The following is a 25,721-nucleotide window of genomic DNA, read 5'->3' on the forward strand; positions in this document are numbered from 1 at the left end:
TGTCCAGTGTCTGTGTTGAGTGTGTGTGTGTGTTCAGTGTGTGTGTGTTCAGTGTGTGTGTGTTCAGTGTGTGTGTATATGTGTGTGTGTATGTGTGTGTATGTGTGTGTGTATGTGTGTGTGTCCAGTTTGTGTCCAGTGTGTGTGTGTCCAGTGTGTGTGTGTTCAGTGTGTGTGTGTGTGTGTGTGTTCAGAATGTGTGTGTGTGTCCAGTGTACGTGTTCTGTGTGTGTGTGTGTGTGTGTGTATCCAGTGTGTGTGTATGTGTGTGTGTGTCCTGTGTGTGTCTAGTGTGTGTTTGTGTCCAGTGTGTGTGTTGAGTGTGTGTGTGTCCAGTGTGTGTGTGTGTGTGTGTCCAGTGTGTGTGTGTCCAGTGTGTGTGTGTGTGTGTGTGTGTGTGTGTGTCCAGTGCGTGTGTGTGTCTGTGTCCAGTGTGTGCGTGTCCAGTTTGTGTCCAGTGTGTGTGCGTGTGTGTGTCCAGTGTGTGCGTGTGTGTGTGTGTGTCATGTTATTATTGACACTGAGGAGTAAGTATGTTGTGTGTATGTGTCCAGTGTGTGTGTGTGTGTCCAGTGTGTGTGTGTCCAGTGTGTGTGTCCAGTGTGTGTGTCCAGTGTGTGTGTCACTGTGTGTGTGTGTGTGTGTGTGTGTGTGTCCGGTGTGTGTCCGGTGTGTTTCCTGTGTGTGTGTGTGTGTGTGTGTGTGTGTGTGTGTGTGTGTGTGTGTGTGTGTGTCAGGTTATTATTTCAGCGACACAGAGTCGCCATCATCCCAAACCCAAAACCCTGGATAGAGGGCCTCAGTGAATGTGGAGGTGAATGTGATCAGGTGGGTCAGTGTGTCAGAGGAGGCTCTATAGAAGGACAGAGTGCCGGCTGACCAGTCCAGATACACTCCTACTCTGTGGGAGCTGGAGGAGGGGACGTCTATGTTAGTGGAGTTATTATTATGCCTGGCAGAGTATCTGTTGTCAGAGCAGATCAGACTCCAGGACTTGTCATTCCATCCAAACCAACAGTCATCACCCCTTCCTCTCCTGCTGATTCCTTTATATGTCACTCCTATACCAGCCCTGTACCCACTCCACTCTACCTCCCAGTAACAGCGCCCAGTCAGACCCTCTCTACACAGCACCTGTCTACAGTCCTCAAATCTCTCTGGGTGATCAGGATACTGCTGCTCCTCTCTCCTACCTGTCACCTTTCTGTTCTCCTCAGACAGAGAGAGGTGTCTGTCTACTGTGTTTAGGTCCAGTTTAAGATCACAGACATCTGATGGATGAAACCAGACACAATATTAGAAATCATCATCATTCACATTAGAATGTTAACTAACTTTTCACTAATTCATTTAATGTAGATGTTTCTAGGTATCAAAAGGAGAAGTTAAGGTAACTTGAGACTTGTTGAATGATCATATGTTATACTGTATGGTAATATAATACACACTTATTCGCATTAATTACACACACACACACACACACACACACACACACACACACACACACACACACACACACACACACACACACACACACACACACACACACACACACACACATTGTCATATCAACTCTTTGTAAACTTTGGTGTCCCTGATTTCTGTTTCCGTAGAACAACAGGTGACATTTAATATGACCAAGTCAGTAATGATGGTGGTCTTTGACTTAACTTGAATTAAGACTTATTCTTAGTCATATTCTTCACAGCAGTCAACACTCACATTTTCTAAGCCCAGGTTTCATTCTGTTCTCTCCACCATGTTCCACACTGTAGCGGTAAGCAGAAGAACAGACAGTCATTGATGGATACACCTGAACTCACACTCACACACACACACACACACACACACACACACACACACACACACACACACACACACACACACACACACACACACACACACACACACACACACACACACACACACACACACACACACACACACACACACACACACACACACACACAGTCAGCATATAACTTTGTCCAAGTGGTGGTCAGAATGTTTGTCTTAACTAGCCTGAAAAGTCAAACATGTCTGATATGAACATTGACATAAACCCTCTACATACTTGAGTTTCTCCAGTCTGCAGTGTGGATCCTCCAGTCCAGCAGAGAGCAGTCTGACTCCTGAGTCTCCTGGGTGATTGTAGCTCAGGTCCAGCTCTCTCAGGTGTGAGGGGTTTGACCTCAGAGCTGAGACCAGAGAAGCACAGCCTTCCTCTGTGACTAGACAGCCTGACAGCCTGCAAAGAGTCAAATCATATTAAAATCACACTGCTATTCTTTGTTGGTGAAAATAGTGGCAGTATATTTTTTTCAACATATTCAGATACATCAGTGTCCTGAAACCTGCCATATCTATTCATAAATTAATGTATCATTATTAGAAATGACAAATTATCAAAGTATTGCTTGTAGAGAGAGAAACATGTATAGTACAAATATTTGAGTAGACTGACCAGACCAGTTTAAAAGCAGTATCAGTCAAAAGACAGACAGTGAGGTATCAGATTTAGATTGTATTGAGTATACAGTCCACACCATATCTATTTTGACAGTGAAGATAACATTTTAAATGTGGCTCTAAACTCCAACATTTTGGATTTCAGATCAAATGTTTCATATGAGGTGACAGTATATAATGTCACCTTTTATTTGTGGGTATTTTAATACATATCTGTTTCACCATTTAGTAAAATAAAAGCACTTCAGGTATCTAGTCCCCCTATTTGAAGAAGTCATAAGTATTCTGACCAATTCACTCATAGTGTATTAAAGTAGTCAAAAGTTTAGTATCTGGTCGTAATGTTGGTTGCATTTGCAGTTTGTTTTGGTTGTGTTTTGTGTTTTTCCCAATATTAAAATGGTGGATGATGACTGGATTAATATTCTGTCTAAGTGAGTAGATAACATGTTTCTTAACACTACTAAATGAATCCTGATGATAACATGATTAATACAAATCATGAATGAATCATGAATAATAATGAGTGAGAAAGTTACAGAGGCTACAACAAAACATGCTAACCTCTCACCATTACCAATAACAGACGCTACAACAAAACATGCTAACCTCTCACTATTACCAATAACAGAGGCTACAACAAAACATGCTAACCTCTCACCATTACCAATAACAGAGGCTACAACAAAACATGCTAACCTCTCACCATTACCAATAACAGAGGCTACAACAAAACATGCTAACCTCTCACTATTACCAATAACAGAGGCTACAACAAAACATGCTAACCTCTCACCATTACCAATAACAGAGGCTACAACAAAACATGCTAACCTCTCACCATTACCAATAACAGAGGCTACAACAAAACATGCTAACCTCACACCATTACCAATAACAGAGGATGTAACAAAACATGCTAACCTCTCACAATTACCAATAACAGAGGCTACAACAAAACATGCTAACCTCTCACCATTACCAATAACAGAGGAGATTAGCATTTATACTGATATTTGTGGCTCTATAACTTTGTTATTCATCATTATTCACATCGAAACGGTAAAATATATGTATGAATTCCCTCAAATAAAAGGTGACATTCTGTACTGTTGCCTAATATGAAACATTCTATCTCAAATCCAAAATGCTGGAGCATAGCACCAAATTTAAAACTGTAAGCTTCACTGTCCAAACACATATGGTGAGGACTATGTGTGCCTTGGAAACACATGTGGATCTGGTGAACAGTTATCACTTGTTGACCAACTACAGGAATACTGACCTCAGAGTCTCCAGTTTACAGTGGGGATTCCCCAGTCCAGCAGAGAGCAGATTCACTCCTGAATCCTTCAGGTCATTGTTACTCAGGTCCAGCTCTCTCAGGTGTGAGGGGTTTGACTCCAGAGCTGAGACCAGAGAAGCGCAGCCTTCCTCTGTGACTCCACAGCCTGACAGCCTGCAAAGAGTCAAATCATATTAAAATCACACTGCTATTCTTTGGTGGTGAAAATAGTGGCAGTACATTTTCCTCAACATATTCAGATATATCAGTGTCCTGAAACCTGCCATATCTATGTATAAATTAATGAATGCATCATTATTATAAATGATCATAATATTACATGCAGATAGAAACATGTATAGTACAAATATTTGAGTAGACTGACCAGACCAGTTTAAAAGCAGTATCAGTCAAAAGACAGACAGTGTGGTATCAGATTTAGATTGTATTGAGTATACAGTCCACATCATATCTATTTTTACAGTGAAGATAACATTTTAAATGTGGCTTTATACTCCAACATTTTGGATTTCAGATCAAATGTTTCATATGAGGTGACAGTATATAATGTCACATTTTATTTGAGGGTATTTTAAAACATATCTGTTTCACCATTTAGAAATGAAAGCACTTTATGTATCTAGTCCCCCCATTTCAAATGGTCATAGTCAAACTTTTAGTATTTGGTCTGATATTCCTTGAACACAATGATTACATTTTAAGCTTGTGACTCAACTCGTTGATTGCACTTGCATGTTTGTTTTGGTTGCGTTTTGGTTGTGTTTTGGTTGTGTTTTGCCAAATATTAAAATGGTGGATTGTGACTGGAGTAATTTTCTGTCTAAGTGAGTAGATAACATGTTTTTAAACACTACTAAATGAATCCTGATGATGAAATGATTAAGAAAAATCATGAACGAATCACGAAAAATGATGATTGAGAAAGTTACAGAAGCTACAACAAAACATGCTAACCTCTCACCATTACCATTAACAGAGACTACAACAAAACATGCTAACCTCTCACCATTACCAATAACAGAGACTACAACAAAACATGCTAACCTCTCACCATTACCAATAACAGAGGCTACAACAAAACATGCTAACCTCTCACTATTACCAATAACAGAGGCTACAACAAAACATGCTAACCTCTCACCATTACCAATAACAGAGGCTACAACAAAACATGCTAACCTCTCACCATTACCAATAACAGAGGCTACAACAAAACATGCTAACCTCTCACCATTACCAAAAACAGAGACTACAACAAAACATGCTAACCTCTCACCATTACCAATAACAGAGGCTACAACAAAACATGCTAACCTCTCACTATTACCAATAACAGAGGCTACAACAAAACATGCTAACCTCTCACCATTACCAATAACAGAGGCTACAACAAAACATGCTAACCTCTCACCATTACCAATAACAGAGGCTACAACAAAACATGCTAACCTCTCACCATTACCAAAAACAGAGGCTACAACAAAACATGCTAACCTCTCACCATTACCAATAACAGAGGCTACAACAAAACATGCTAACCTCTCACCATTACCAATAACAGAGGCTACAACAAAACATGCTCACCTCTCACCATTACCAATAACAGAGGCTACAACTAAACATGCTAACCTCTCACCATTACTAAAAACAGAGGCTACAACAAAACATGCTAACCTCTCACCATTACTAATAACAGAGGCTACAACAAAACATGCTAACCTCTCACCATTACCAATAACAAAGGCTACAACAAAACATGCTAACCTCTCACCATTACCAATAACAGAGGTTACAACAAAACATGCTAACCTCTCACCATTACCAATAACAGAGGCTACAACAAAACATGCTAACCTCTCACCATTACCAATAACAGAGGCTACAACAAAACATGCTAACCTCTCACTATTACCAATAACAGAGGCTACAACAAAACATGCTAACCTCTCACCATTACCAATAACAGAGGCTACAACAAAACATGCTAACCTCTCACCATTACCAAAAACAGAGGCTACAACAAAACATGCTAACCTCTCACCATTACCAATAACAGAGGATACAACAAAACATGCTAACCTCTAACCATTACCAATAACAGAGGCTACAACAAAACATGCTAACCTCTCACCATTACCAATAACAGACGCTACAACAAAACATGCTAACCTCTCACCATTACCAATAACAGAGGCTACAACAAAACATGCTAACCTCTCACAATTACCAATAACAGAGGCTACAACAAAACATGCTAACCTCTCACCATTACCAATAACAGAGGAGATTAGCATTTATACTGATATTTGTGGCTCTATAACTTTGTTATTCATCATTATTCACATCGAAACGGTAAAATATATGTATGAATTCCCTCAAATAAAAGGTGACATTCTGTACTGTTGCCTAATATGAAACATTCTATCTCAAATCCAAAATGCTGGAGCATAGCACCAAATTTAAAACTGTAAGCTTCACTGTCCAAACACATATGGTGAGGACTATGTGTGCCTTGGAAACACATGTGGATCTGGTGAACAGTTATCACTCTTGTTGACCAACTACAGGAATACTGACCTCAGAGTCTCCAGTCTGCAGTGAGGATGCTCCAGTCCAGCAGAGAGCAGCTTCACTCCTGAATCCTTCAGGTCATTGTTACTCAGATCCAGCTCTCTCAGGTGTGAGGGGTTTGACTCCAGAGCTGAGACCAGAGAAGCACAGCCTTCCTCTGTGACTAGACATCCTGACAGCCTGCAAAGAGTCAAATCATATTAAAATCACACTGCTATTCTTTGGTGGTGAAAATAGTGGCAGTACATTTTCCTCAACATATTCAGATATATCAGTGTCCTGAAACCTGCCATATCTATGTATAAATTAATGAATGCATCATTATTATAAATGATCATAATATTACATGCAGATAGAAACATGTATAGTACAAATATTTGAGTAGACTGACCAGACCAGTTTAAAAAGCAGTATCAGTCAAAAGACAGACATTGAGGTATCAGATTTAGATTGTATTGAGTATACAGTCCACACCATATCTATTTTGACAGTGAAGATAACATTTTAAATGTGGCTCTAAACTCAAACATTTTGGATTTCAGATCAAATGTTTCATATGAGGTGACAGTATATAATGTCACCTTTTATTTGAGGATATTTACATACATTTATGTTTCACCATTTAGAGAAAAAAAGCACTTTATGTATCTATTCCCCCATTTAAAGAAGTCATAAGTATTTTGACCAATTCACTTATAGTGTATTAAAGTAGTCAAAAGATTAGTGTTTGGTTGTAAACTAGTTGTTTGCATTTGCAGTTTGTTTTGGTTGTGTTTTGACCAATAATAAAATGGTGACTGGATAATGATGATGACTGGATAATTTTCTGTCTAAGTGAGTAGATAACATGTTTCTAAACACTACTAAATGAAACCTGATGAGAACATGATTAATACAAATCATGAATGAATCATGAATAATAATGATTGAGAAAGTTACAGAGGCTACAACAAAACATGCTAACCTCTCACCATTACCAATAACAGAGGCTACAACAAAACATGCTAACCTCTCACCATTACCAATAACAGAGGCTACAACAAAACATGCTAACCTCTCACCCTTACCAATAACAGACGCTACAACAAAACATGCTAACCTCTCACCCTTACCAATAACAGAGGCTACAACAAAACATGCTAACCTCTCACCATTACCAATAACAGAGGCTACAACAAAACATGCTAACCTCTCACCATCACCAATATCAGAGGCTACAACAAAACATGCTAACCTCTAACCATTACCAATAACAGAGGCTACAACAAAACATGCTAACCTCTCACCATTACCAATAACAGAGGCTACAACAAAACATGCTCACCTCTCACCATTACCAATAACAGAGGCTACAACTAAACATGCTAACCTCTCACCATTACTAAAAACAGAGGCTACAACAAAACATGCTAACCTCTCACCATTACTAATAACAGAGGCTACAACAAAACATGCTAACCTCTCACCATTACCAATAACAAAGGCTACAACAAAACATGCTAACCTCTCACCATCACCAATAACAGAGGCTACAACAAAACATGCTAACCTCTCACCATTACCAATAACAGAGGCTACAGCAAAACATACTAACCTCTCACCATTACCAATAACAGAGTCTACAACAAAACATGCTAACCTCTCACCATTACCAATAACAGAGGATACAACAAAACATACTAACCTCTCACCATTACCAATAACAGAGGCTACAACAAAACATGCTAACCTCTCACCATTACCAATAACAGAGGCTACAACAAAACATGCTAACCTCTCACCATTACCAATAACAGAGGCTACAACAAAACATGCTAACCTCTCACTATTACCAATAACAGAGGCTACAACAAAACATGCTAACCTCTCACCATTACCAATAACAGAGGCTACAACAAAACATGCTAACCTCTCACCATTACCAATAACAGAGGCTACAACAAAACATGCTAACCTCTCACCATTACCAAAAACAGAGACTACAACAAAACATGCTAACCTCTCACCATTACCAATAACAGAGGCTACAACAAAACATGCTAACCTCTCACCATTACCAATAACAGGAGAGGTTAGCATTTATTCCTACCTTTGTGTCTCTGTAACTTTCTCATTCATCATCATTAACGATTCATTAATGATTATTCATAATCATGGTAGCATCCACATGAATGTAGAAGTGTTCAGAAATATCTTCTATTCTTACTGACAATACAAGTGAAGTGACTCCAAAATGACAGGACATTATTCACCATTCAGTTTCTATTAGGAAAAACATCTAAAACACAACCAAAACAAACTGCAAATGCATTCAACAAGTTAGTAGAATCACAGCTTGATGTAATCACTGCAGGCATGGAATATGGGACCAAATACTATACTTATGACTACTTTAATACAATATAAGTGAATTTGTCCAAATAATTAAGACTTCTTCAAATGGGAGAACTACATACATAGAGTGCTTTCATTTCTAAACGGTATATGGTGTGGACTATGTGTGTCTGGTAAACACATGTGTATCTGGTGAACAGTTATCACTTGTTGACCAACTACAGGAATACTGACCTCAGAGTCTCCAGTCTGCAGTGGGGATCCTCCAGTCCAGCAGAGAGCAGCTTCACTCCTGAATCCTTCAGGTCATTGTTACTCAGGTCCAGCTCTCTCAGGTGTGAGGGGTTTGACTTCAGAGCTGAGACGAGAGAAGCACAGCCTTCCTCTGTGACTCCACAGCCTGACAGCCTGCAAAGAGTCAAATCATATTAAAATCACACTGCTGTTCTTTGGTGGTGAAAATAGTGGCAGTATATTTTTTAACATATTCAGATATATTAGCGTCCTGAAACATGCCATATCTATTCATAAATGAATGAATGTATCGTTTTTATAAATGACAAATTATCTAATTATTGCTTGTAGATAGAAACATTAATTGTACAAATATTTGAGTAGACTGACCAGACCAGTTTAAAAAGCAGTAATAGTCAGAAAACAGACAGTGACGTATCAGATTTACAGTGGGGGAAAAAAGTATTTGATCCCCTGCTGATTTTGTACATTTGCCCACTGACAAAGAAATGATCAGTCTATAATTTTAATGGTAGGTTTATTTGAACAGTGAGAGACAGAATAAAAACAAAAATATCCAGAAAAACGCATGTCAAAAATGTTATAAATCGATTTGCATTTTAATGAGGGAAATAAGTATTTGACCCCCTCTCAATCAGAAAGATTTCTGGCTCCCAGGTGTCTTTTATACAGGTAACGAGCCATCAGCACTGACACTCCCAGGCACCCTAATATCCACAATACATGGTTACCATGACACTCAGGCCAGGTCCATCAACGCTGACACTCCCAGGTGTTCTAATAATCACAATACATGGTTGCCATGGTTACCATGACACTCAGGCCAGGTCCATCAACGCTGACACTCCCAGGTGTTCTAATAATCACAATACATGGTTGCCATGGTTACCACGACACTCAGGCCAGGTCCATCAACAGTGACACTCCCAGGCGTTCTAATAACAGAGTGATAGCACAGAAATATAGGGAGACTTAAAACATGAACTTAACAATCTCCCACTTTTCTTTAAAGACAAATAAAACAACTAAATAATGAAATGTCCCAAGTATTATTTAAGTTCCTCATTACAAATGGGTTGTGTGACTCAGTTTATATTTGTATTAGTCAAGCTCCCACTTTCAAATACTGAGTGCCTTTAGGAGCACAAGACTGGATACTCCCTTTTTAGTCAGACAGTCAGCAAGCTGCTCCTTTGTGGTCGACCAGGAAAACAGCTTTGAGGTGTGGAATCACAGTTGTAGCAAAGGTCTGTGAGCCACCCCAGATGAAGTCATCAACATGACAGCCAAGTAACTCCAGTCAAGTCAATAGAAAACTGCAGGATCCACTTGTGACATTTTTCCACCTGTACTCAGCACTGTTGCCTTGACTTTGCTGTACCAGTATAGTGATGCACCTGGCAGGCCATACACACACCTGTTTAGTTTCCACCTGTACTCAGCACTGTTGCCTTGACTTTGCTGTACCAGTATAGTGATGCACCTGCCAGGCCATATACACACCTGTTTAGTTTCCACAGTGTTCCTTCACCCTTAGCTTCAGGCGGAGGTCAGATGTGAATGTCCCTTGATGCTCTGTTCCCTGCAAAAATGCAGATTTGATGTCTATGGAATTAAGTTACCATTGTTTCTGGCAGATCACTGTCAGCAGCAGTCTGAGTGACTCTGAGGTGCATGTCGGTGAGTCGTTTGGGAGTTGTTTAGCAGCCAGCTCCTCTAAACCTCTAGCCACTAGATGAGTCGTTTGGGAGCTGTTTAGCAGCCAGCTCCTCTAAACCTCTAGCCTCTAGATGAGTCGTTTGGGAGTTGTTTAGCAGCCAGCTCCTCTAAACCTCTAGCCACTAGATGAGTCTTTTGGGAGTTGTTTAGCAGCCAGCTCCTCTAAACCTCTAGCCACTAGATGAGTCTTTTGGGAGTTGTTTAGCAGCCAGCTCCTCTAAACCTCTAGCCACTAGATGAGTCGTTTGGGAGTTGTTTAGCAGCCAGCTCCTCTAAACCTCTAGCCACTAGATGAGTCGTTTGGGAGTTGTTTAGCAGCCAGCTCCTCTAAACCTCTAGCCACTAGATGAGTCTTTTGGGAGCTGTTTAGCAGCCAGCTCCTCTAAACCTCTAGCCACTAGATGAGTCGTTTGGGAGTTGTTTAGCAGCCAGCTCCTCTAAACCTCTAGCCACTAGATGAGTCGTTTGGGAGCTGTTTAGCAGCCAGCTCCTCTAAACCTCTAGCCTCTAGATGAGCCGTTTGGGAGTTGTTTAGCAGCCAGCTCCTCTAAACCTCTAGCCACTAGATGAGTCTTTTGGGAGTTGTTTAGCAGCCAGCTCCTCTAAACCTCTAGCCACTAGATGAGTCTTTTGGGAGTTGTTTAGCAGCCAGCTCCTCTAAACCTCTAGCCACTAGATGAGTCGTTTGGGAGTTGTTTAGCAGCCATCTCCTCTAAACCTCTAGCCACTAGATGAGTCGTTTGGGAGTTGTTTAGCAGCCAGCTCCTCTAAACCTCTAGCCACTAGATGAGTCTTTTGGGAGCTGTTTAGCAGCCAGCTCCTCTAAACCTCTAGCCACTAGATGAGTCGTTGGGAGTTGTTTAGCAGCCAGCTCCTCTAAACCTCTAGCCACTAGATGAGTCGTTTGGGAGCTGTTTAGCAGCCAGCTCCTCTAAACCTCTAGCCTCTAGATGAGCCGTTTGGGAGTTGTTTAGCAGCCAGCTCCTCTAAACCTCTAGCCACTAGATGAGTCTTTTGGGAGTTGCTTAGCAGCCAGCTCCTCTAAACCTCTAGCCACTAGATGAGTCTTTTGGGAGTTGTTTAGCAGCCAGCTCCTCTAAACCTCTAGCCACTAGATGAGTCGTTTGGGAGTTGTTTAGCAGCCAGCTCCTCTAAACCTCTAGCCACTAGATGAGTCGTTTGGGAGCTGTTTAGCAGCCAGCTCCTCTAAACCTCTAGCCTCTAGATGAGTCGTTTGGGAGTTGTTTAGCAGCCAGCTCCTCTAAACCTCTAGCCACTAGATGAGTCTTTTGGGAGTTGTTTAGCAGCCAGCTCCTCTAAACCTCTAGCCACTAGATGAGTCTTTTGGGAGTTGTTTAGCAGCCAGCTCCTCTAAACCTCTAGCCACTAGATGAGTCGTTTGGGAGTTGTTTAGCAGCCAGCTCCTCTAAACCTCTAGCCACTAGATGAGTCGTTTGGGAGTTGTTTAGCAGCCAGCTCCTCTAAACCTCTAGCCTCTAGATGAGCCGTTTGGGAGTTGTTTAGCAGCCAGCTCCTCTAAACCTCTAGCCACTAGATGAGTCTTTTGGGAGTTGTTTAGCAGCCAGCTCCTCTAAACCTCTAGCCACTAGATGAGTCTTTTGGGAGTTGTTTAGCAGCCAGCTCCTCTAAACCTCTAGCCACTAGATGAGTCGTTTGGGAGTTGTTTAGCAGCCATCTCCTCTAAACCTCTAGCCACTAGATGAGTCGTTTGGGAGTTGTTTAGCAGCCAGCTCCTCTAAACCTCTAGCCACTAGATGAGTCTTTTGGGAGCTGTTTAGCAGCCAGCTCCTCTAAACCTCTAGCCACTAGATGAGTCGTTTGGGAGTTGTTTAGCAGCCAGCTCCTCTAAACCTCTAGCCACTAGATGAGTCGTTTGGGAGCTGTTTAGCAGCCAGCTCCTCTAAACCTCTAGCCTCTAGATGAGCCGTTTGGGAGTTGTTTAGCAGCCAGCTCCTCTAAACCTCTAGCCACTAGATGAGTCTTTTGGGAGTTGCTTAGCAGCCAGCTCCTCTAAACCTCTAGCCACTAGATGAGTCTTTTGGGAGTTGTTTAGCAGCCAGCTCCTCTAAACCTCTAGCCACTAGATGAGTCGTTTGGGAGTTGTTTAGCAGCCAGCTCCTCTAAACCTCTAGCCACTAGATGAGTCGTTTGGGAGTTGTTTAGCAGCCAGCTCCTCTAAACCTCTAGCCACTAGATGAGTCTTTTGGGAGCTGTTTAGCAGCCAGCTCCTCTAAACCTCTAGCCACTAGATGAGTCGTTTGGGAGCTGTTTAGCAGCCAGCTCCTCTAAACCTCTAGCCTCTAGATGAGTCGTTTGGGAGTTGTTTAGCAGCCAGCTCCTCTAAACCTCTAGCCACTAGATGAGTCTTTTGGGAGTTGCTTAGCAGCCAGCTCCTCTAAACCTCTAGCCACTAGATGAGTCTTTTGGGAGTTGCTTAGCAGCCAGCTCCTCTAAACCTCTAGCCTCTAGATGTGCTTTTGGCACTATTCCAGTTCTTTAAGTGTACACACCCACCTTGTTGAGACACATTTTTGGCCAATGTCTTTGATTTCCTCAAACACTCAAACACTCAATGTTTCCTTCAATTACTGAGCTCATCTAGTTTAGCTGAGTCAAATGACAAGTCCTTTGTTTCAAGTACATCATCATTTTGTATGTCATTCTGTTTTTCGCTATTTTCCATTGGTTGAAACCTGATAAGTTACAGGTCAGCTGACCCTGTTGTACCCGAAAGTGTAGCTGGTTCAGAGTACTGCAAGTTGGACCAGTTCTGGTGTTTTCCTTTGGATTTTCCTGCTCATCCAACAATGGTTGCTGTGTGTGGAATACCAGTTTCTCTGGTTAAGCAGCGAGTCGGAGTCAGAGGCTGAGCCTTCTCTAGTCTCTCCTCCTCCCGTTACGGGGTCTAAGACGCCGAAGCCTCCCACCATTAGCTCTGACAAATTGAAAACCTTAGTCATTGGCGACTCCATTACCCGCAGTATTAGACTTAAAACGAATCATCCAGCGATCATACACTGTTTACCAGGGGGCAGGGCTACCGACTTTAAGGCTAATCTGAAGATGGTGCTGGCTAAAGCTAAAACTGGCGAGTGTAGAGAGTATAGGGATATTGTTATCCACGTCGGCACCAACGATGTTAGGATGAAACAGTCAGAGGTCACCAAGCGCAACATAGCTTCAGTGTGTAAATCAGCTAGAAAGATGTGTCGGCATCGATTAATTGTCTCTGGCCCCCTGCCAGTAAGGGGGAGTGATGAGTTCTACAGTAGTCTCACAACTCAATCGCTGGTTGAAAACTGTTTTCTGCCCCTCCCAAAAGATAGAATTTGTAGATAATTGGCCCTCTTTCTGGGGCTCACCCACAAACAGGACCAAGCCTGGCCTGTTGAGGAGTGACGGACTCCATCCTAGCTGGAGGGGTGCTCTCATCTCATCTACGAACATAGACAGGGCTCTAACTCCTCTAGCTCCACAATGAAATAGGGTGCAGGCAAGGCAGCAGGCTGTTAGCCAGCCTGCCAGCTTAGTGGAGTCTGCTACTAGCACAGTCAGTGTAGTCAGCTCAGCTATCACCATTGAGACCGTGTCTGTGCCTCGACCTAGGTTGGGCAAATCTAAACATGGCAGTGTTCACCTAAGCAATCTCACTGAAATAAAGACCTCCTCCATTCCTGCCATTATTGAAAGAGATTGTGATACCTCACATCTAAGAATGGGACTACTTAATGTTAGATCCCTCACTTCCAAGGCAGTTATAGTCAATGAACTAATCACTGATCATAATCTTGATGTGATTGGCCTGACTGAAACATGGCTTAAGCCTGATGAATTTACTGTGTTAAATGAGGCCTCACCCCCTGGTTTCACTAGTGACCAAACCCCCCGTGCATCCCGCAAAGGCGGAGGTGTTGCTAACATTTACGATAGCAAATGTAAATTTACACCAAAAAAAACGACGTTTCGTCTTTTGAGATTCTAGTCATGAAATCTATGCAGCCTACTCAATCACTTTTTATAGCTACCATTTACAGGCCTCCTGGGCCATATACAGCGTTCCTCACTGAGTTCCCTGAATTCCTATCGGACCTTGTAGTCATGGCAGATAATATTCACATTTTTGGTGACTTTAATATTCACATGGAAAAGTCCACAGACACACTCCAAAAGGCTTTCGGAGCCATCATCGACTCAGTGGGTTTTGTCCAACATGTCTCCGGACCTACTCACTGCCACAGTTATACTCTGGACCTAGTTTTGTTTTGTGGAATAAATGTTGTGGATCTTAATGTTTTTCCTCATAATCCTGGATTATCGGACCACCATTATATTACGTTTAAAATCGCCACAAATAATCTGCTCAGACCCCAATCAAGGATCATCAAAAGTCGGGCTATAAATTCTCGGACAACCCAAAGATTCCTAGATGCTCTTCCAGACTCCCTCAGGCTACCCGAGGACGTCAAAGTACAAAAATCAGTTAACCACCTAACTGAGGAACTCAATTTAACCTTGCACAATACCCTAAAAACAAAAAACATTTGTCATAAGAAACTAGCTCCCTGGTATACAGAAAATACCCGAACTCTGAAGCAAGCTTCCAGAAAATTGGAACGGAAATGGCGCTACACCAAACTGGAAGTCTTCCGACTAGCTTGGAAAGACAGTACTGTGCAGTATCGAAGAGCCCTCACTGCTGCTCGATCATGCTATAATTCCAACTTAATTGTGGAAAATAAGAACAATCCCACATTTATTTTTGATACTGTCACAAAGCTAACTAAAAAACAGCATTCCCCGAGAGAGGATGGCTTTCACTTCAGCAGTGATAAATTCATGAACTTCTTTGAGGAAAAGATCACAGATCACTGCACCTGTACATAGCCCATCTATAATTTAGCCCAAACAACTACCTCTCCCCCTACTGTATTTATTTATTTAATTTATTTTGCCTCTTTGCACCATATGATTTATATTTTTAACTTTGAACTTCCTTCAAATAACAAATCTACCATTCTAGTGTTTTACTTGCCATATTGTATTTACTCTGCCACCATGGCCTTTTTTGCCTTTACCTCCCTTATCTCACATAATTTGCTCACATTGTATATAGTCTTATTTTTCTACTGTATTATTGATTGTATGTTGTTTTACTCCATGTGTAACTCTGTGTTGTTGTATGTTGTCGAACTGCTTTGCTTTATCTTGGCCAGGTCGCAATTGTAAATGAGAACTTGTTCTCAACTTGCCTACCTGGTTAAATAAAGGTGAAATAAATAAAATAAAAATCTTGGAGGACCTGAGCCCTAGGACCATGCCTCAGGACTACCTGGCCTGATGACACCTTGCTGTCTCCAATCCACCTGGCCCTGCTGCTGCTCCAGTTTCAACTGTTCTGCCTGCAGCTATGGAACCCTGACCTGTTCACCGGACGTGCTACCTGTCCCAGACCTGTTGTTTTCAACTCTCTAGAGACAGCAGGAGTGGTAGAGATACTCTGAATGATTGACTATGAAAAGCCAACTGACATTTACTCCTGAGGTGCTGACCTGTATCACCCTCGACAACCACTGTGATTATTATTATTTGACCCTGCTGGTCATCTATGAACATTTGAACATCTTGGCCATGTTCTGTTATAATCTCCACCCGGCACAGCCAGAAGAGGACTGGCCACCCTTCATAGCCTGGTTCCTCTCTAGGTTTCTTCCTAGGTTCTGGCCTTTCTAGGGAGTTTTTCCTAGCCACCGTGCTTCAACACCTGCATTGCTTGCTGTTTGGGGTTTTAGGCTGGGTTTCTGTACAGCACTTTGTGACATCAGCTGATGTAAGAAGGGCTTTATAAATACATTTGATTGATTGATTGAGTATCAATCACAGCAGATCCTAAGGATTCAACTATAAAGATCTCAGTATCAGAAGCAGATTAGTTTGATGTAATGTTGCTCAATCTCTGTGTTTATATTTTCCTCTGTTAGTTTAACTTGTTAATTTTTATGAGGACAGTCTTTAACCCAGTGGTGCTTTGATAAATAGCACATGTTGACCTCCTCCATATCTGTCCAGTGGATTTGTGCCGGGCAATGGAGCCCTCTTCTGGTTGTCTTGAGAACGTGACGTGTTTTCTCTGCTGCTCAGTGTAATATGATACGTCACTCACATTGGTGCGACAGACGTCTTTTCACCCCAATTTTTTTGGACGCAAAAGTCAGCACAGTCAAAGCCAACTGTTGCTCCCTACCATCCAGACAGGCAGTATCTAGCAACTTGAAAGGTAACACTGTATCCAGGAGAACCATGTTGTACTTGCTATTGTACCTCTGTTCGAAATCCATTAAGTTGTCCGTCATTGCAACCGAAATGTCTCTAGTACGACTGTCAAAGTTTGAATACGCCTCGTAGGCACGGCCTTTCTCTTCTTTAAGAAACACAGAATCCAGTGCTCTGATCAAATTTCCCAGACCGTCATCCTTGTTCAAATCCTCCAGGGATATTTCCAGTGCTGTATCTCTCGCTCTTCCTTCCAGAGATAATACCTCCGAAGTGCTTTTTCTTGTCCAGATTAGCAACCAGTGTCCAGATTCCAAGTTCATTTTTACAACTTTCATACAACCTGTTCTGGTGGAAGTGAGGTGGCACATTATAGTTATTAACCCTCCTCTGTTACCAATGTTAACTTAAAATGACACAATGACTATGTTCCAGTTGAACAACGTTTACTGAACCGTATTACCACAATACATGGTTACCATGGTTACCATAGCACTCAGGCCAGGTCCATCAACACTGAGACTCCCAGGCGTACTAATAACAGAGTGATAGCACCGTAGTAACAGAAATATAGGGAGACTTAAAACATCAACTTAACACACAGTCCAAACAATATCTATTTTGACAGTGAAGCTATTATTGTAAATAAAAGCGCTTCATGTATCTAGTCTCCGCATTTGAAGAAGTCATAAGTATTCTGACCAATTGTATTAAAGTAGTCAAACATTTTGTATTTGTTCCCAACCTCGTTGGTTGCAGTTGCAGTTTGTTTTGGTTGTGTTTTGGGTTATGTCTTGCTCAACAGTAACTGAATGGTGGATGATGACAGAATTTATCATATGTCTAAGAGATTTGATGACATGTTTTTAAACACGATTAAATTAATCCTGATGATGCCATGATTAATACAAATCATAAATCAATCATGAAAAATTACGAGTGAGAAAGTTACAGAGGCTACAACAAAACATGCTAACCTCTCACCATTACCAATAACAGAGGCTACAACAAAACATGCTAACCTCTCACCATTACCAATAACAGAGGCTACAACAACACATGGTAACCTCACACCATTACCAATAACAGAGGCTACAACAAAACATGCTAACCTCTCACCATTTTATTGCGTTTACAATTGCAACAAATAATCTGCTCCGACCCCAACCAAGGAAGATTAAAAGTCGTGCTATAAATTCTCAGACAACCCAAAGATTCCTTGATGCCCTTCCAGACTCCCTCTGCCTACCCAAGGACGTCAGAGGACAAGAATCAGTTAACCACCTAACCGAGGAACTCAATTTAACCTTGCGCAATACCCTAGATGCAGTTGCACCCCTAAAAATTAAAACATCAGTCATAAGAAACTAGCTCCCTGGTATACAGAAAATACACGAGCTCTGAAGCAAGCTTCCAGAAAATTTGAACGGAAATGGCGCCACACTAAACTGGAAGTCTTCCGACTAGCTTGGAAAGACAGTACCGTGCAGTATCGAAGAGCCCTCACTGCTGCACGATCATCCTATTTTTCCAACTTAATTGAGGAAAATAAGAACAATCCGAAATTTCTTTTTGACACTGTCGCAAAGCTAACTAAAAAGCAGCATTCGCAAATGGAGGATGGCTTTCACTTCAGCAGTAATAAATTTATAAACTTCTTTGAGGAAAAGATCATGATCATTAGAAAGCAAATTACGGACTCCTCTTTAAATCTGGGTATTCCTCCAGGGCTCCATTGTCCTGAGTCTGCACAACTCTGCCAGGACCTAGGATCAAGGGAGATACTAAAGTGTTTTAGTACTATATCTCTTGACATAATGATGAAAATAATCATGGCCTCCAAACCCTCAAGCTGCATACTGGACCCTATTCCAACTAAACTACTGAAAGAGCTGCTTCCTGTGCTTGGCCCTCCTATGTTGAACATAATAAACGGCTCTCTATCCACCGGATGTGTACCAAGCTCACTAAAAGTGCCAGTAATAAAGCCTCTCTTGAAAAAGCCGAATCTTGACCCAGAAATTATAAAAAACTATCGGCCTATATCGAATCTACCATTCCTCTCAAAAATTTTAGAAAAAGTTGTTGCGCAGCAACTCACTGCCTTCCTGAAGACAAACAATGTATACGAAACGCTTCAGTCTGGTTTTAGACCCCATCATAGCACTGAGACTGCACTTGTGAAGGTGGTAAATGACCTTTTAATGACGTCAGACCGAGGCTCTGCATCTGTCCTCATGCTCCTAGATCTTAGTGCCGCTTTTGATACCATCGATCACCACATTCTTTTGGAGAGATTGGAAACCCAAATTGGTCTACATGGACAAGTTCTGGCCTGGTTTAGATCTTATCTGTCGGAAAGATATCAGTTTGTCTCTGTGAATGGTTCGTCCTCTGACAAATCCATTGTACATTTCGGTGTTCCTCAAGGTTCCGTTCTAGGACCACTATTGTTTTCACTATATATTTTACCTCTTGGGGATGTTATTCGAAAACATAATGTTAAATTTCACTGCTATGCGGACGACACACAGCTGTACATTTCAATGAAACATGGTGAAGCCCCAAAATTGCCCTCGCTAGAAGCCTGTGTTTCAGACATAAGGAAGTGGATGGCTGCAAATTTTCTACTTTTAAACTCGGACAAAACAGAGATGCTTGTCCTAGGTCCCAAGAAACAAAGAGATCTTCTGTTGAATCTGACAATTAATCTGGATGGTTGTACAGTCGTCTCAAATAAAACTGTGAAGGACCTCGGCATTACTCTGGACCCTGATCTCTCTTTTGAAGAATATATCAAGATTGCTTCAAGGACAGCTTTTTTCCATCTACGTAACATTGCAAAAATCAGAAACTTTCTGTCCAAAAATGACGCAGAAAAATTCATCCATGCTTTTGTTACTTCTAGGCTCGACTACTGCAATGCTCTACTTTCCGGCTACCCGGATAAAGCACTAAACAAACTTCAGTTAGTGCTAAATACGGCTGCTAGAATCCTGACTAGAACCAAAAAATGTGATTATATTACTCCAGTGCTAGCCTCTCTACACTGGCTTCCTGTTAAGGCAAGGGCTGATTTCAAGGTTTTACTGCTAACCTACAAAGCATTACATGGGCTTGCTCCTACCTATCTTTCCGATTTGTTCCTGCCGTACATACCTACACGTACGCTACGGTCACAAGACGCAGGCCTCCTAATTGTCCCTAGAATTTCTAAGCAAACGGCTGGAGGTAGGGCTTTCTCCTATAGAGCTCCATTTTTATGGAATGGTCTGCCTACCCATGTGAGAGACGCAGACTCAGTCTCAACCTTTAAGTCTTTACTGAAGACTTATCTCTTCAGTAGGTCCTATGATTAAGTATAGTCTGGCCCAGGAGTGTGAAGGTGAACGGAAAGGCTGGAGCAACGAACCGCCCTTGCTGTCTCTGCCTTGTCGGTTCCCCTCTTCCCACTGGGATTCTCTGCCTCTAACCCTTTTACAGGGGCTGAGTCACTGACTTACTGGTGTTCTTCCATGCCGTCCATGGGAGGGGTGCGTCACTTGAGTAGGTTGAGCCACTGACGTGGTCTTCCTGTCTGGGTTGGCGCCCCCCCCTTGGGTTGTGCCGTGGCGGAGATCTTTGTGGGCTATACTCGGCCTTGTCTTCGGACGGTAAGTTGGTGGTTGTAGATATCCCTCTAGTGGTGTGGGGGCTGTGCTTTGGCAAAGTGGGTGGGGTTATATCCTGCCTGTTTGGCCCTGTCCGGGGTATCATCGGATGGGGCCACAGTGTCTTCTGATCCCTCCTGTCTCAGCCTCCAGTATTTATGCTGCAGTAGTTTATGTGTCGGGGGGCTAGGGTCAGTCTGTTACATCTGGAGTATTCTCTTGTCTTATCCGGTGTCCTGTGTGAATTTAAATATGCTCTCTCTAATTCTCTCTTTCTTTCTTTCTTTCTCTCGGAGGACCTGAGCCCTAGGACCATGCCTCAGGACTACCTGGCATGATGACTCCTTGCTGTCCCCAGTCCACCTGGCCATGCTGCTGCTCCAGTTTCAACTGTTCTGCCTGCGGCTACGGAACCCTGACCTGTTTCACCGGACGTGCTTGTTGCACCCTCGACAATTACTATGATTATTATTATTTGACCATGCTGGTCATTTACGAACATTTTAACATCTTGACCATGTTCTGTTATAATATCCACCCGGCACAGCCAGAAGAGGACTGGCCACCCCTCATAGCCTGGTTCCTCTCTAGGTTTCTTCCTAGGTTTTTGGCCTTTCTCAGGAGTTTTTCCTAGGGAGTTTTTCCCAGCCACCGTGCTTCTTTCACATGCATTGCTTGCTGTTTGGGGTTTTAGGCTGGGTTTCTGTACAGCACTTTGAGATTTCAGCTGATGTACGAAGGGCTATATAAATAAATTTGATTTGATTTTGATTTGATTTGATTACCAATAACAGAGGCTACAACAAAACATGCTAACCTCTCACCATTACCAATAACAGAGGCAACAACAAAACATGCTAACCTCTCACCATTACCAATAACAGAGGCTACAACAAAACATGCTAACCTCTCACCATTACCAATAACAGAGGCTACAACAAAACATGTAAACCTCTCACCATTACCAATAACAGAGGCTACAACAAAACATGCTAACCTCTCACCATTAGAAATAACAGAGGCTACAACAAAACATGCTAACCTCTCACCATTACCAATAACAGAGGCTCCAACAAAACATGCTAACCTCTCACCATTACCAATAACAGAGGATACAACAAAACATGCTAACCTCTCACCATTACAATAACAGAGGCTACAACAAAACATGCTAACCTCTCACCATTACCAATAACAGGAGAGGTTAGCATTTATTCTGACCTTTGTGTCTCAGTAACTTTCTCATTCATCATCATTAACGATTCATTAATGATTATTCATAATCATGGTAGCATCCACATGAATGTAGAAGTGTTCAGAAACATATTGTCTTCTTACTGACAATACAAGTGAAGTGACTCCAAAATGACGGGACATTATTCACCGTTCGGTTTCTATTAGGATAAACATCTAAAACACAACCAAAACAAACTGCAAATGTATTCAACAAGTTTGTAGAATCACAAGCTTGATGTAATCAATGCGGGCATGGAATATGGTACAACTACTAAACTTATGACTACTTTAATACAATATCAGTGAATTTGGCCAAATAATTAGGACTTATAGACTTCTTCAAATGGGAGAACTACGTAAAGAAAGTGCATTTCTAAATGGTAAAATATATGAATAAATAAATAAAAGGTGAGATTCTGTACTGTTGCCTGATATGAAACATTCTATCTCAAATCCAAAATGCTGGAGCATAGCACCAAATTTAAAACTGTAAGCTTCACTGTCCAAACACATGGTGTGGACTATGTGTGTCTGGTAAACACATGTGGATCTGGTGAACAGTTATCACTTGTTGACCAACTACAGGAATACTGACCTCAGAGTCTCCAGTCTGCAGTGGGGATTCCCCAGTCCAGCAGAGAGCAGTTTCACTCCTGAGTCCTTCAGGTCATTGTTACTCAGGTCCAGCTCTCTCAGGTGTGAGGGGTTTGACTCCAGCGCTGAGACCAGAGAAGCACAGCCTTCCTCTGTGACTCCACAGCCTGACAGCCTGACAAAGAGATCATCATGACTTCACAAACACACTGTTAAATTAACAACAGTAGTGTAGAAGGACAACGGTAGATGCATTTGGTTTATTCTCTCCAACATATAGATTAATCGTCCGTCTCCTAGAATTGTACGGTCATAATGTTATACAAATGTTAAAATCAATGCATTTATTCAATATGTTATTCAATATAATATTATATACATATTATAATACATATTTTTCTCTAAACTGAATATTTCTTCCTGATGATTAGTTCTTAAATGTCATTTTATTTACTCACAGAGCAGCTCTGGAGGCTTTGACCACTGGCAGCAGCCTCAGAAGACCTTCCTCTGATCTGGAGTATTTATTCAGGTCAAACACATCCAGCTCCTTTTCTGAAGTCAGCAACACAAAGACCAGAGCTGACCACTGTGCAGGTGACAGTTTGGGTTTTGAGAGACTTCCTGTTCTCAGGAAGCTTTGGATCTCCTCCACTAGAGAATGGTCATTCAGTTCATTCAGACAGTGGAACAGATTGATGCTCCTCTCTGGAGAGTGATTCTCCCCAATTTTCTTCTTGATGTACTTGACTGTTTCTTCATGGCTCTGTGAGCTGCTTCTTGACTTTGTCAGTAGACCTCGTAAGTGCTTCTGATTGGACTCCAGTGAGAGGCCCAGAAGGAAGCGGAGGAAAAGGTCCAGGTTTCCCGTCTCACTTTGTAAGGCTTTTTCCACAGCACTCTTGTAGAAAGTAACTTCAGGCTTGTCGTTTGTTTGCAGTTTGTCAATTAGATTCTCATTGTTGTTGATGAATGAGAGGAACACATATACAGCAGCCAGAAACTCCTGAATGCTCAGATGGACAAAGCAGTACACCTTGTCCTGGTACAGCCCACATTCCTCTTTAAAGAGCTGTGTGCACAATCCTGAGTACACTGAGGCTTCATTGACATCAATGCCAGCCTCTTTCAGTTCTTCTTCATAGAAAATCAGATTGCCTTTCACAAGCTGTTGAAAAGCCAGTTTTCCCAGTGACAGAATGCTCTCTTTATTCCAGTGTGGACCTGTCTCTTCTTTCCCAAGATACTTTTCATTCTTCTGTTTGGTATGAAACACCACAAGGTGTGTGTACATCTCAGTAAGAGTCTTGGGCATCTCTTCTCTCTTATGTTTCAGCATGTGTTCAAGGACTGTTGCAGAAATCCAACAGAAGACTGGAATGTGGCACATGATGTGGAGGCTCCTTGATGTCTTTATGTGTGAGATGATTCTGCTGGCCAGGTCCTCATCACTGAATCTCTTCCTGAAGTACTCCTCCTTCTGTGGGTCATTGAACCCTCGTACCTCTGTTACCTGGTCAACACACCCTGAAGGGATCTTATTGGCAGCTGCAGGTCGGGTAGTTATCCAGAGGAGAGCAGAGGGAAGCAGATTTCCCTTGATGAGATTTGTCAGCAGAACATCCACTGAGGTTGACTCTGTGACGTCACAACAGATCTTGTTCTTCTGGAAGTCTAGGGGCAGTCGGCACTCATCCAGACCATCAAAGATGAACAGAACTTTGTACTTGTTGTAGTTGGAGATTCTTGATTGTTTGGTTTCCATTGAGAAGTGATAGAGAAGTTCAATGAAAGTGTGTTTGTCCTCTTTCATCAAATTCAGCTCCCGAAAAGGGAATGAAAATACAAATTGGACATCCTGATTTGCTTTTCCTTCAGCCCAGTCCAGAATGAACTTCTGCACAGAGACTGTTTTTCCAATGCCAGCGACTCCCTTTGTCAACACAGTTCTGAAAACTGTGTCTTGTCCAGTTACGGGTTTGAAGATATCGTTACATTTGATTGCAGTCTCTGGTCTTGCTTGTTTCCTGGTTGTTGTCTCAATCTCTCTCAGCTCATGTTCATTATTGACCTCTCCTGTTCCACCCTCTGTGATGTAGAGCTCTGTGTAGATCTTATTGAGAAGTGTTGGGTTTCCTTGTTTAGCGATCCCCTCAAATACACATTGAAACTTCTTCTTTAGATTAGATTTGAGTTCACGTTGGCAAATCACAGCAAGCTCATCTGAATGAAGAAATAACACAGAGGATATTAATATTCCGTCTGTTTTAATGCCTACAGTATTGTTGGACTGTTATAACATTTTAAATTATAATCATTTATTCTCTTAACTGACTGTATAAATGTTTTCATAATGAATTACAGACTGGTGTGACTGATTATATTATTATTGGAATTATTGATGGTATTATTAATGTTCTCTGTCTCTCTCTCTAAATTAATCAACACATCCCTGCTGCTACTTGATGAGGTCACTAGGTGTTGTGTTAAGGCTGCTACAATATCATTGAGTTACACAGCTACTTTAGCTGTACTTTAGCTACAGCTTTTAAATGTTATAAAACATCATTCAACATGAGGCAGACAGATCTTACATTTCTCCAGTGTGTCAGCAAGCTCCTTCTGGTTCATTTTCCTCAGGACGTGCAGTGTGATCTTCAGAGCCCCCTCTCTGGCACTGCTCTCCTGCTTCTCATCTTCAGCATCCACCACTTCCTCATCCTGCTTCTGACTCTCAAAGCCTTCTGGGAGTTCTGGACTAAGAATCCTCTTGAACATCTTCAGCTCGTTCTTCACAAATGTCATAATTTTCTCTTCAAGCAACTGAAATAAATCAAGTAAATAAGTTAAGCAAGAGAAGAAATGCTTTCTCATTAACACATTAATGAATGATTGACAGATCAACTTTACTTGAGGAAAACAAAACAAATGTTCATAACAGGATCACATACACTGAATACAGAGTCCAGGTCTGTTTGTTGACTCTGGGAAGACTGACCAATGAGAATCTCTGACTCTGATATCTCCTGTTGGTTTCTGTGGACAAAACATGAGATTACATCTAATCAACCAGGGAGTACACACACACACACACACACACACACACACACACACACACACACACCACACACACACACACACACACACACACACACACACACACACACACACACACACACACACACACAGGGAGGGAACATTGTGTTTGTTTAATATTGTTTTAGGACTGTGAAAATGGACTAAAGGATTAGCCTATGGATTATGAAAACAACAACAATAAATGTGAAAATGGGAGA

At 41.7% G+C, this 25,721-nt stretch overlaps 1 protein-coding gene across 1 annotated transcript; it reads right to left on the reverse strand.

Moving 5' to 3' along the window:
* Positions 1 to 687: 687 nt before the first annotated feature.
* On the reverse strand, positions 688 to 25,239 carry LOC115149621 (NLR family CARD domain-containing protein 3-like; the record flags this gene model as incomplete). Its single annotated transcript, XM_029692573.1, has 5 exons — positions 688 to 1,260; positions 3,805 to 3,928; positions 8,915 to 9,088; positions 22,884 to 24,648; positions 25,020 to 25,239. Coding segments are annotated over 5 exons (2,802 nt in total), but the record flags the coding sequence as incomplete, so codon positions are not given.
* Positions 25,240 to 25,721: the final 482 nt, after the last annotated feature.

The sequence above is a fragment of the Salmo trutta genome, chromosome 15 (genome assembly GCF_901001165.1).
Source record: "Salmo trutta chromosome 15, fSalTru1.1, whole genome shotgun sequence".
Classification (NCBI taxonomy): Eukaryota; Metazoa; Chordata; class Actinopteri; order Salmoniformes; family Salmonidae; genus Salmo; species Salmo trutta.